The 15,135-nt window shown below is 31.5% G+C and overlaps 1 protein-coding gene across 1 annotated transcript in view; it reads left to right on the top strand.

Annotated features, from left to right (window-relative positions):
• The window catches only part of LOC127724559 (neuron navigator 3-like), a 175,976-nt gene that overhangs the window by 3,222 nt on the left and 157,619 nt on the right, over positions 1-15,135 (top strand). Inside the window, exon 3 of the mRNA XM_052231542.1 lies at positions 5,076-5,128. Coding sequence (XP_052087502.1) covers positions 5,076-5,128 — 53 coding nt within the window. The remainder of the gene's footprint in view (positions 1-5,075; positions 5,129-15,135) is intronic.

Raw genomic sequence — 15,135 nt, 5'->3', positions numbered from 1 at the left:
TCTTATACTATAGGAGTAGAGGTCAAGCTATTTTACCTTACAATACTGAAATGGACATTGAGAAATTTTTTGAATAACCCATGTTAAAATTCAAATTGAACTGACCTGATTCAAGAAATTAGTTAACACATGAACATTTTCTGGTGTAAAAAATTACCATTCCACTGTAATACACTTACAGTAACTACTTCATAATTGAATTGATTAGTAGATAATTATTCAATGGTGTAGATACTTCACTCCCTCATTATGATGGAGTTGACAGGTTTATATATTCTGTAATTACTCTAATATTCAAACAATGTACTTTACTAATAAATACCAATTAACTTATATTACTGCTTTGTCTTCCCAGCATGCATAGACTTCGTACTAATGGGGGCTTTTAAAATTATTATAGCTTGCTATGCTGTATGTGTTTTGCTCATTGTTGAAGGCCATACGGTTGTTAAAGTCTATGTCATTTGGTCTCTGGTTGAGAGTTGTTTCATTGGCACTCATATCACATCTTCTTATTTCTATATTTAAAAATAATTTACAATATTGTAGATGATTATCATGGGTGAAAAATGAAATAATTCCACACTCTGCAACTTTGGGTACCTTAAAAAAATAATAAGAATTTAATGCATTTAAATGAACAGTGAAAAGTTTATGTAGGTTAAATTTTGCAGTAAAAGACACATTGAGGAAGGTTTCCCATATACGATATAATAGTTTGTTATTGTAATGATGTTCGATATAAACTTGTATCTAATGGCACAACTCATTATATCGGTAACTTGTTTTGAGGATAGGGTATCAGGAACTGGGTGGACTATTTCAGTTTTTAACAAATATGTTTGATGGCTTTTAAGCAAGTTTTTATAGCTTGCAAAATAAATTTTCAATAAACTCTTGATCATGCAGTGTTTTATATTAAATAGAAGACCTCACTAAAAAGAAAGCCATTACATGTAAAAGATAGTATGAATTAAATACCATGGGAAATCTATCTAATTTTGTATTGGCTTTATGCGTTAATTGTTTTCTTAATTGTCCATTGATTTTCATGAAGATGACATAAAAATGGCTTCTTTCCCTGATTCTGATATTACTACAGAATTAAAAGTGTAAAGTCCATTTGCTATTTGTTATAATTGAAGTTGTTGATTTTTTTATCTATGAGGATCTTACAGGGAGGTTTCAATTATTATTTGTTTTACGGAAAATATATATTTTATGCTGGGTACATGTAATTTGTTCCGTCCAAAATGTCTGTTTATTTGACATTGTACCAACGAAATTTACAGACCTATCTAATGGCAGAATTTACTGGAATTGACTGTATTTTAATTGACCTTTGACCTACTATACGACTATGGTAAAAAGATGATGTTGACCTTCTATTTTGACCACTGGTTCTGCATCTTAGGCAATTATAATTGATATACTTATAATGTGGAAGTTATTTTGTTTTCAGGTCTATCCACCTGTGAGTCCTTCCATTATAAAGTTAAAATTGTTTGATTTCAATTAGTTAACCATTAGTTTTGTTTCGAATAGAATGGAAGAATTAGTCATTGTTACATTGTAAGAGAAATTACCCTTTAGGAACCTCATCAAACTTGCCAAAGTTCAATGGAATTTGTGTATTGGGTTTCTTTCTGGAGATACAATGTTCTTTTTCAACACCTGACTTCATTATTTTATTGAAAATGATGGATCCTAATTACAATATTCTTGGACGTATTACGATTACAGTCATATCCTGCCTCAGTCAATCTAACCAACTTCTTATACATTTACCCTTAATCAATCTCTCTAATTGGTTCTCATTATGTAAACTCAGTTTTGATTGGTTAATTCAAATTTTACATCTGAAATGATTGGTTGACATAGATTTGTTTTGAATTATGATGGAATTTCTCTTTTGTTATAGTAATTGGTAATTAAATCATGGTTAAGGATGTGGTTTTTAGTTGTTCTTATCATATTTTATTGTCCATTTAGTTTATGAGGTTTGTCAGAAGATGTATTTAGACAGAAGATTGCAACACTAGATGTGATTAGTTATAATTTAGCTTTTCTTGCAATCCAATTATGAGGACATTTTTATGAAAGATAATATCTTGTAACAAGAGTGAAATGCCAAGATTATGATCTAATCAATTTTTTTAATTGGTCTGAAATTTTCTCATTTTAAAAGATTTTGTTAAGATTAAGGTACTTGTAATATGGAAATTTAAAGTACACACATGCATATAATATGGCCAACAATTTCATGAATGGTGACAATTGTTGTATATTCATAAAAATAGGGAATATAAGACTTTACAAATTCAAACACCATGATATTTAAATAAAAAAATCAGTGTCCACTTGACTATATTGCTTTAAACAAAAGTCTCTAATCCTACTGCAGTCATCACTTTAAAATAAAGTTCTGCTAGCCATTAGGCAACTAGTAACTTTAACTTGAGCAGTAGATCCTTTTCACAAAGGAACATTCTTGAATAGAAATGTAACATTTTTCACCAGAAATATACAGTACACTGGGGTTCAAATTTGCTTAGAATAATTAAAGGTCCGGGACGATTTGAAGTTCTAAGTAAAAGGTCCTCCATAAGAAAACAATGTTCATGTATAAAGCATCAGTGTAAAGAATGATAGGTCCTTGACTTTTGTAATTTAAAAATGAAAAGTCCTCTCCTAGAAAAGACAGGTCCCTGACCTTGGACCCACACTAATTTGAACCCCTGCAGTAATGTTCATTCAACAATTTAGAGGAAGATATATTATTCTTGTCAACCTGATGTTATTCTTGTAATGACAACAATTATCCAATGATTGCATGCCTGGTTTATTACTCAATAAGTCTATAATGCTTTCATGTATCTGACTGATTTGAAAACATACAAAAACTTGATGATGATGGATGGCTGTTTAACGTCCAGCGACAAATTAAATGCATATTCAGGACGAGAACATGTTAATGTAATATGAATATTAACCCTGCTTTGTACTAGACGCTGAGCTGGATTTTTTACGTGCTAGTTCTCAAGGTAACAGTCTGCAGGAAGACAATGTTACCCTACTTGAAAATATTATTCTGACTCTGAGCCAACCAGTGTTTACTTTACTCTTACTCCTTAATGCCTTGTGCTAAGCAGAGAAGCAGCAAATACCAATTTTAAAGTCTTTGGTTTGAACCTGCCGGGGTTTCGAACCCTCGACCTCCTACACTTGAGGCAAATGCGAGACCACCCAGGCGGTCATAAACTTAATATGTTAACCTTTAGATGTCACCTGGTTTTGTTCTGTTATTAGGTTGCTGTCTCATTGACTTCTACTGATCATATACATGTACACATAAAAAAAGATATATGTATATGTTTGTATTTGGAATACTCTCTTAATGGACACAATCCAAATCTACATAATTTGAATGAAAATTTGAAGGATTTCTATAGAAAAAGAATCAAAATTTTAAATCGTCTAATATGATATAAAGATTAAAAAAATTATTATGATTGCCAGTGAGACAACTATCCACTTGAGAGACCAAAAACATAGATGTAAGCAAGTCCATTCTCTTGATTAAACTCATTTATTCCAGTTCAAATTTATGACAAAAAGTCAGTGTCACATGACATATATAACCAAATTTAGGAATAATAACTGTACTCTATAAAGATAAAAGGATGATGTGCATCAGAAAATCGTAGCAGATGTTAATTACTCAATGGTCTGTTTCTAAGATTGAAATACTCTTGCCTTAGAGATTATAGTATGTTAAGACTCTTTTAAAACTCTACAGTACTTCAGGTTCCCTTCTCATACATGTTTAGTCACTATATGACCCTTAACAATGAGCAACCCGTATCATATGAAATAAACTATAAAATGCTCAGAGAAAATAAGATGTGAATCAATTCACAAGAGAAACTATTTATGATAGCCTGATTAAATGTTTGGTAAGTAATAAGATTTTAATTCACTGCTAATAAGTAGACTGTATCCTTGTTGGGTTAAACAGTATAAAGAGTAATTTATCATGTATTATGCTTGGCACCAGTTCAGACAATAATTCTCTACTGAATTATTTAGTTGAACAATTAATCGCTTAAGAGCCGATTGTGAGAAATATTTTCTGTGTATTTTATGATTTGGTCAGACAATTGAATCGCTGTGAAGCGGACACTTTATATCTATAGGTTTAATAATTACTTCGGAGAATAAAATTTAATCTTCATTTTCTACTAATTCAATCAACTACAATTGTAATAAAGTTGTATCTGCAGCATTTTTCTCCATTAACCCTTTATCAGGAATATCTGAGAGTGAAAAATTACAGAGAAAAAGATGCACGATTATATTTAGTGGGAATAATTTTTAAAAGGGTTCTAAAATAACAAGGTCATATCGACCTTTCTATGAAATAATATGGATTAATCAAGTGCCATTGTTGTATTAAACTGGGATATTATAAATAAAAGGAGATTAGGGGTTTTATTTCAATGAAACAGAAGATTTCAAGGGACAATTAGAGGCCTGGCCATTGGGTCTTCAACAAGTTATATGAATAAAAAGAACATTAAGTACATAGGTTGAGTAAGATGGTGAGCTGAGCTTAAAAATATGGCATCTAAAGATCAAGCTCTAAATTGTCCCAAGTCTCTTAAAAAATAAATTTTAAAATCTGCTATCAACACCAAATTCCATAAATGTCAAAACAGTAAGGTATAACTAAAGATAGTCACAGGTGAGGTTCAGAATCTAGGACAGGCACTAGTCTGAGATTGCTAAGATGTCTGCATGACCCCTAAACCTCTCCCCCCCAACAATAACAAAAATGCTGTCAGATATCAAAACATGGTTGGAGTAGACAGGCACGCAAACAGTATCACATGGTGATGAGGAAAAGCCATTGAAATTCTACACATGACAGCCATCTGCACACGAAATCGTAATACATCATTAAACAAAGGTTTTATAAATTATAAACACCAAAACTACCAACTGTTTTCATACCTATTCCACCTGGATTTGTTGATAAGGTATATTTTCAAATTCTGTCTTTCTTCTCTTTTCAGCAAATGAAAAAATCAGGGAAATAAAGTCCAAACCAAAGAATACAGCTCAAATGGTGAGTCATTTTGTCTATATATATATATATATCATACATGTGCTATACAATAACATATATATATATATGGTATACAATAATATATATGTGTTATACAATAATATATACACATGTACGTATTATACAGGATTTAATAGAGTCCAGTTGTGTGTAACTTTCAGTATAAAATTATTTTAGATATTAACAGCTAATTTAATTTTGGATGTAACACGTCTTCTGATTGGCTGACATTGTTTTGTTTATCAGTTCATAGACATAATTTTGTCATTTGACCGTGACGTCTTCAACGTTTTTTCATGGTTTACTACGGTTTAAAATGGAATTTAGAATTAAATTATAAGAAATGACTGTAATATTTTTTCTGTCTATTTGAAATAACATAAAAAATGTGGTGCACACTTTAAAATAACCCGCTACGCGCGTTATTCAGTGTGTACCACATTTTTTATGTTATTTCTTCATAGACAGAAAAAATATTACAGTCATTCCTTAATTAACTTATGGAAATTTGTCATATTTTATGCTGTGTTGTAAAGATGTTTTTGTGTTTTTTTTTCTGTTTTCTGAAAAGTGAAGCAGTATTTTTATTGGGGTGTTCAGAGAAAGCATTGTTCTATTGGGGTGCTCAGAGAAGACATTGTTTTATTGGTGTGTTCAGAGAAAGCATTGTTTATTGGGGTGTTCAGAGAAAGTATTGTTTTATTGGGATGTTCAGAGAAAGCATTGTTTTATTGGGGTGTTCAGAGTAAGCATTGTTTTATTGGGGTGTTCAGAGAAAGCATTGCTTCATTGGGGCATTCATAGAAAGCATTGTTTTATTGGGGTATTCAGAGAAAGCATTGTTTGAGGTCTTTAATGGTATTTTAGATAATGCTTTGCAGGCCAGAGATTATTGTCATTTCCTGAGATGTTTAAATTGATTTTCTTGGTGTTGTTCAAAGATACTATTTTCTCACTTGTTTTGAGATATTCTAATTGTAGTGATAACAAATAGCTTTTTTCTTAGATGTCTTGTGGTTTCTAATGGTATTTTTTATTGTCACTTTTGTACTTATTTATAATCATTTCCTGCATTTTGTTTGGCAGTATTCATTAGCATCCAGTTTTGGGCAATATAAAAATAAGATGTGGTATGATTGCCAATGAGACAACTATCCAACAAAGTTCAAATGAAGTGGACGTAAGCAATTATAGGCAACCGTACTGCCTTCAACAATGAGAAAAACCCATACAGTATAGTCGGCTATAAAAGGCCCAGATATGAAATATATTAAACAATTAAGTTTTTTTTTCAGTTCTAAGCAGGCCAGAATATTTCATTTTCCAAAATCCTCCAGGCCTGACCTACCCCCTCCCCCCATTCTCCCACAGGATATCAAATGATCGTACCCTAGGTAAACAATTTTCCCTTTTGAAGAGAAAGAAAACACAGAATGATACACACAGTCGGAATTAAAAAGTATCCTTTTTGCCACATTTTGAATTTTAAAATTTGCTTGAAAAACTGAAAATTTGATTTGTATGGCCTTTTGAGGATTTATTTTTGCTATTGAAAAGTGCAACAGTAGTCACAATAGATTTTTTTTTTCAAATCATCTAACAATTTTTAATGTTATTTTTACAGAATTTTTAAATATTGTTTTATACTGCAAAAAATTATGGCCTTTTGAGGATTTATTTTTGCTATTGAAAAGTGCAGCAGTAGTCACAATAGAATTTTTTTTTCAAATCATCTAACAATTTTTAATGTTAATTTTACAGAATTTTTAAATATCGTTTTATACTGCAAAAAATACAGTTTGGCCTTGACTTTAGGAATTATTTTGAAAAAAATATTGATTTACCTGTTGTTTCTATAGAAACAGTTATCAATCATCAATAATTATTAAATATGGATTAGAAATTGTAAAGCTGCATGTAACAATTGAATATTTATAAATCTTTGATTAGCTTCATAGGAAACTGGATCGCATTATTGATAAACTTGTTTCATTGTGCAAGGTGTTAGCTCCCTTTCTTCAAGGTAACATGACCATGTCGATATCTCTTCTCACCTGGTGGTAATTAAAATTTTAGGAAGTACAGTTTACCTGGTGTTAATAATGTCAACATCTGTTTTTCGCTTCATATTTATTTATTAAGTTTAAAAAGAGCATAGAGTCAGTCGGGTGGCATGACAAAGGCATTGTGTGTACCACCCTTTGATCTTTGATATTTATCTCTGATGACTGTGGTTTCTTTCTTTCCTTAGCCAGTTTTCCTTTAAAGTGCTTGAACCTAAAGATTAAAGTATAATGATGGTAAAAGTTTTAAAAGATAAAACTTATTCTTTACTGGTGTTGGGTGTAACACTGTGATTTAGAGTGATAACACTGTGGTTTAGAGTGATACAACTGTGATTTAGATTGATAACACTGTGGTTTCAAAGAGTGATAACACTGTGATTTAGAGTGATAACACTGTGGTTATCAACCCTGTTTTGTTTGTTTGTTTGTTTGTTGGTGTTGAACACCACTTTTAGCACTCTTGGTTAATATCACGATGGCCAGTTTTTATTGGTGAATTAAGGACAATGTAGTATCATGGGGCAGAGAGAGAGAGCTGTCAACCATTACTGGTAGCAGACTGGCATTCCTTGTCAATTAAATCAGAGTCGAAAGCTCTTTGCTACAAGCAGGGTTGGAAACTGAGTGTTGACAGGCTATGTTATCCCTAAAGATAACCTACTTGTAGCACTTGACCATCGAGGCCCAGATTAACAACCCTGTTATATATATGTAATACTTACATGATATATACAGAGAGACAGACAGTGGGAAAAATCACCCTCTACAGTATTTCTACCCTAAAGCATAGACATATTTGGCCAAACTTTTATGAACTTTTAGGTTTTCGATGTGTTTCCCCTTTTTGAATTGATTTGTGTAAAAACTTGAGCACTGATGCTGAGTCTTGTGTAGACAAAACCTGCTTCTGCCATACTAAAAGGTATGAGGGTTTTTTCAGATTATTTTAACCTTATTTGTATTGTTCAATATTTTTAACTACTGTAAATTCAGAAATTATTGCGATTTTTGTGGAAAGGATTGCGATTGCAGGAAAATCTGAATATCGTTATATATATCTGATATCAGATTATTGCGATACTCACTCAATAGCATTGTTCGCATTAATAAAAACCTGGCAATAATTTCTGAATTTACAGTATTTGTTCCGGGTTATGATTCAAAATTTGAAAATTTTTAGATATACATTTTGTTTGACAATGTTATTGTAGTAGTTAAATGTATTCCAGCTGTCACTCAGCTTTCTACAGAGGCCCCAGAGGGAGACCATAATTTGATAATTATAGTTTTTTTGTTGATTTTCCAATTTCAACGTTTTTCATTCTGATCCCAAATGTAATGATTATTTTGCTATAAAAGCCATATGACAATTGACAATTTTCAGTTTTATGCCTTTTAACTTAATTACTGATGCCAAGAAAAAATGAAATTGATTGACATTGGTGAAATCCTAACATCTGTCTTCCTCATTGATTGTAAACAAAGTAAAGTATTACTTTAACACCTGTAATCACGATTACATCACGATTCTGTAACTTTTGTCTGGAAGGCAGGTAAGATGCTCATGTTTGTTTTTATTTTTGTTTGTTTATTTTGAAATGAAGGTTACAAATGAATTGCTGACGCTGTTAATTCAAAACTGTTACTGATTTGGATTAAATGAAGGTGTATTTTTTAATCATCTACAATTTAAACATGTGTGAATTTAGTTAGTATCAAATAATATTGAAAATTAGATAGCATTTAGATATGAATAAATGGAAGTATTGCTTACTATAACCTCAATGGCACAGCAAACCAACAAGACAAAAAGCAAAAAGAAATTGAGAGGTCAATTTTTAACAGTGGTTAGCATAGACAGGTGATCATACAATATGTCACTATGTCATTTCATTGAGCATGTTTCACACAATATAACAGATTTAAAGGACAGGACATAGGCTGTTGGGGAAATTGAGGGGGGGGGGGGGGGGGGCAAGGTGTGAAGAAGAACATTACAAAATTTCAAATAGTTCAAGCACCTGTCAAGCATTATAAAGTTCTAAGCTTAACTGAGGAAAGCATTACTACTGTTACATGTTTTTCCCATTGAGCATATTAAGTTAACTTTCCTCAGTTTCATACTTTTAGAAGAAAAAAATGGGAGATATATTATGATTTGATATACACTGTTAACCTCTAGAAATTATTTATGTATATTTGTGTCATTGGGTTACTGTCATTTATATATATATACCCCACATTTTCTTTATTTTATAACCATATTAAATGATGATCAGCCACAGAAATCGACTGCTGGATATAAAAATCGACAGTTGGATAGAAATTGACCGTATGCACATGAATATCAATTACTTCTATTAACTTATTTCTGGTTGAAAATATCTTGATGAAAGTCTGTAAACTTAATTACAGTTATAAAAATGAGTCGATATAAGAACCCTGCAAAACAGACCGAAATTCATCTTTTATTTAGTATTTGAATGTTCCAAAATTAATCAAAGTCTTATGCTTGTTGATTTCTATCCGACACAGCTCACTTGTTTAAATGCATTAAAGAACAGTTTCAAAATGTTGCATTCATTTGATGCTGCCTCAGGGAATAGAGTTGAAGTAGCTTTTTTTTTTAATTTATATCGTTTTGGATGGAGATCTTCAAAACTAAGGGCCATTTGTCATAGATTTCAAATGTTCAGACCTATTAGGGCAGCAATTTTTTATTGGTTATAATTAAAGATATAGCCATTTTGTTGTCTTTCATCTCTGATTTTACAATGGATTGAGTCAATATTTTGTATTATTAACATACTTTAATTAGAGAACAATCAAGTAAGATGTTTGACTAATTTAGTAACAAATGTCAGAGTGAATCCAATAAAAGTCTCATTGAACTTTTCCAAACAGAATCCAGCAGAAGATAAACATCCCTGATTTACAAGGTTCGGAATATCTAATTTGACTTTAACTCAATTATCGAATTAATTTTTTTTTTTAGAGAAAAATGAACTCGAGGGAAGAATGTTTTTCAAAATTAACTTCTTAATCAAGATATATTCAAAATCAATACTGGCATGACTCAATTCTTCCGATTCTTGGAATGACTAGTGCTTTAATAGAAGTACATAGAATTGATTGTTGTCCCTTTTTTTCTTCATTCTGAACTTTTGACTTGACAATGGTCGTGTCCATCTGGTGATGGTAAAGTGTCCACTTCAGTATGACCGTGAACGAGATGGCTAAAAGTGTCAAAACAATAGAATCCATCAGTATTAAGTGCAGGCATGTCTCTCACAGGGATTCGTAGAAATTTCCTCACAGGAGTGAAAATCTATCATTATAATCATGTAAATATCATAGGGTATAATTTACAAGGAAATTAGATACAAGTCAAATGATGCTTCATTAAGCTGATTAATCCAGAGAGTTTGAGAAAAGAAAGAATCATGGACATGGATTCATGGTCTCTGTTGTTGCATTGGAAAATACCCAATGTTCAGATATTTTAAATATCACCAATCAACTGTCTTAGATAGAATCAGTGATTACATGCACCAATTGTTAGAAAATTAATGAATGAATAATTTAGTTGACCTTTTTATGTCACATTCACAGATCTGAGGATTGCAGAGTTCATCCTTGGCTGCAGACAAAAAAAATATTACTTGGGAATTGTAGTATCAACTAAAATGTTTATCTAAGGTACTTAATGATTTTGAAAATATATAAGATTGCAAAAAATAAATGAACAAGATTTGACAAAAAACAGAAATTTTCAGTATTTAAGTTTTCAGAACATGTAACCTTAACAAAGGTGAAGGTCGCAAGCACTCAGAAACCATTTTCTATTCAACCACTTGAAGTAAGATGATTGCTATTAAGTTAAGCTTACAAATTTCCATTTATCTGGTTTCTTAGATGATAAAACATCTTTAAGAATTTCAATATAAGATGTAGAACTGTGGGATGCTTCATTAAAAACCTAAGATTATTGTAAACAGAAGATAGACCTATCTTACCATTAGTAAATATAGAAGTTTGATGAATTGTTTATATATCGCATGGGTATATTCAATCATTCCTGGTAATACAATGGTTATTGTCACTGAACATGCAATGGTGATTGTCACTGAACATATAATGGTGATTGTCACTGAACATGTAATGGTTATTGTCACTGAACATACAATGGTGATTATCACTGAACATACAATGGTTATTGTCACTGAACATACAATGGTTATTGTCACTGAACATGTAATGGTTATTGTCACTGAACATACAATGGTTATTGTCACTGAACATACAATGGTGATTATCACTGAACATACAATGGTTATTGTCACTGAACATACAATGGTTATTGTCACTGAACATGTAATGGTTATTGTCACTGAACATACAATGGTTATTGTCACTGAACATACAATGGTTATTGTCACTGAACATACAATGGTGATTATCACTGAACATACAATGGTTATTGTCACTGAACATACAATGGTGATTATCACTGAACATACAATGGTTATTGTCACTGAACATACAATGGTGATTATCACTGAACATGCAATGGTTATTGTCACTGAGCATACAATGGTGATTATCACTGAACATGCAATGGTTATTGTCACTGAACATACAATGGTTATTGTCACTGAACATACAATGGTTATAGTCACTGAACATACAATGGTGATTATCACTGAGAATGTAAGGGTTATTGTCACTGAACATACAATGGTTATTGTCACTGAACATGCAATGGTTATTGTCACTGAACATACAATGGTTATTGTCACTGAACATACAATTGTTATTGTCACTGAACATACAATGGTTATTGTCACTGAACATGTAATGGTTATTGTCACTGAACATACAATGGTTATTGTCACTGAACATACAATGGTGATTATCACTGAGAATGTAATGGTTATTGTCACTGAACATACAATGGTGATTGTCACTGAACATACAATGGTGATTGTCACTGAACATACAATGGTAATTGTCACTGAACATAAAATGGTTATTGTCACTGAGCATGCAATGGTTATTGTCACTGAACATACAATGGTTATTGTCACTGAACATACAATGGTTATTGTCACTGAACATGCAATGGTTATGGTCACTGAACATACAATGGTTATTGTCACTGAACATGCAATGGTTATTGTCACTGAACATACAATGGTTATGGTCACTGAACATACAATGGTTATTGTCACTGAACATACAATGGTTATTGTCACTGAATATACAATGGTTATTGTCACTGAACATACAATGGTTATTGTCACTGAACATACAATGGTTATTGTCACTGAATATGCAATGGCAACAATCATTTTATAAGTGAGGGGCCAGCCATGTGCAAATGTTTGTAAAAAAATGTATTGGAAAAATATTCATGTTTATATTATAACCTATATGGAGTTATATCCTTTCAGAACAACAGGTTATTCTTTTGAAGAAACAACCTAGGTCAGTCTTTCATTTGATCAATCCTGACACCCCTCAGTGTGTAATATGACAAGAAAAACCTATAAATATGTATTATCTATAACGTATTTTAACTATTTTATAATCCATGGATAAAAATTAATTTAATGCTATTTCTTTATGCTAATAATTTACAGCAAAATTTACAAAAACTCCATACCACTGCCCCAGTGACCTCCCCCCCCCCCCCCCCCCCCCCCCCCAGAAAAAGAACTTTGCTATTTATTTCATTGTCCTATACACAATTGTTTTCAACTTGTCATATGAATACAGCTCTGCATTATAGACCATAAAATACTTACTATATTATTGTCTTTATATTTGAAAATAAGAAGATGTAGTATGATTGCCAATGAGACAACTCTCCACAAGAGATCATCAAATGACACAGAAATTAACATGTATAGGTCACTGAACGGCCTTCAACAATGAGTAAAACCCATACCGCATAGTCAGCTATAAAAGGCCCGAAATGGCAAATGTAAAACAGTTCAAACAAGAAAACTTAACCTCCTGATTTATATGTACAAAATGATAAATGAACAAAAAAACAAATATGATATACAGCAACAAATGACAACCGCTGTTTTTACTCATTTGGGAAAATTTGTTAAGAATGCATATTCTTTCATTATAAGTCTGTATTTGATTTATCTACATTTTTTTCTAGACAATGATTTGATAATTGTATTCTAAGATACTTGTCTATTTATGAAACTATGTATGTTTTTGTGTTGTTAGATTGCTGTCTCATTTACATATACCCCAATCTTCCTTTTATTCATACAAACATGTACTAACATGTAAAATTGACAAGCTTTCCATTACACCACTGATATATTGCAGCATCATTTTGCAGATTCAGATACTTCAGTTTCAATTTGTTTACTTTTTGTATTAATTGTTTGATCTCTTTAATGAAGACTTTTATTGCATCCTGTGTTGGCAACATTTTATTTCATGGAATATTTCAAACATTTTATAATGCTAATTAAAATCATACAGATTCTCATCAAAGTCGGTTAATTGCATAATCTTGAATTTGGTTTTCTTACTTATTTTGTTGAAGATGGGAATTTAAAGTTTTGACTTTCATTTTAATTTTAAAAGGTTCACATGTACTTGTTTCAATTTGTAGAAGGAGAAGAGAATTCAATAGTTTTATTATTGATTGTCTCCCCTGGTATTATCTTTCTTTTTTTATAGACCTATTTTAAAAGTTGTTATGAGATTGAGTATTATTAAAAAGAGATCATAATAATGCAATGTTCAATGTCAATGGGACACTCACTCATGCTTCCGAACAGTTTTCTGTAAAGAATATCAAGTAATCAGTGATGGTCCGTATATGGGGTTCTTAATTTCTGTATTCTTAAAATATTTTTAGTTCATCATTCTGTATCTCTGTTCTATAAATAGCTCATGAAAATGATGTTACTATCAACTTTTCTATGTATTTTATGATTTCTTTTATATCATTTTTGCTAGCCAAGGATTATGATCCAGTCCCCTCTTTTCCACCCTTGGCAGATTAAGCCAAGATTTGTATTTACAATGCTTGGGCATCTACAAGTGGATATAAGTCATGCCCATTCTGACTACACCATTCTTGACCAATCAGGCAGCACTTGAACTCTCTTCAGTGTGGAGTTGTAAAAAAGGTTGTGTCTAGTGATTACAAATTTCGTGAAGCAGAAACCGAAAATATACGTTGACATGCCAACATTTGCTAGAGAAATATACACAGGAACTGTAATTAGTTCATTAAGAACTTTAAAATTGTCAGTAACTATTGTCCTATGATTTGGGGGTAAAGACTTGTTTCACAATCAACACATGGCAATTGTTTATTTAAATTTTCTACATTTTCACCTGATCATCTTAAAGGGGCTTGTTTGATTGGATGCAGCCAGCTACATTACTGCGACCAATAGAAATCATTACCTCTTGGATCCACAATTCTATCTTAATCCGCCAAGGGTGGACAACAGGGGACTGGATCGTAACCCTTGGCTAGCGAAGATGCTTTAATCAGTATTATCATTCATTTCTGTAATCAGTATTTTAATTTATTACCTAATTCTTTTATTTTCTGCAATTATTCTTTATACTATTGCACCTCATTATTCTCTATTTTTTTTTTTTTTTTTTGCTCATTTTTCACTATTCATTATTTATTTTTGCGATTATTCTCTATTCTATAAACCCCATCCAGGCCCTGTTTAGCTCATAGCTCAGATTTTTTGGTAATTTTTTCAAGATATTGTTTCATATCATGATAAAAAATCTGTTTATTATTCTGTGTCTTAATTTTGATGTAAGCTCCTTTTAAAGATTTTTTTTATTATTTTGAAGTACACAACTTTATTGGGTATTATAATCCTCAGCTGTCGGAGTTCTCCATCAATACAGCTGTTTAATAAGAATATGACAACA

The sequence above is a fragment of the Mytilus californianus genome, unplaced genomic scaffold (genome assembly GCF_021869535.1).
Source record: "Mytilus californianus isolate M0D057914Y unplaced genomic scaffold, xbMytCali1.0.p SCAF_14, whole genome shotgun sequence".
Classification (NCBI taxonomy): domain Eukaryota; kingdom Metazoa; phylum Mollusca; class Bivalvia; order Mytilida; family Mytilidae; genus Mytilus; species Mytilus californianus.
The sequence above is the reverse complement of the archived record's forward strand: the minus strand, read 5'-3'. Positions and strand labels throughout refer to the sequence as shown.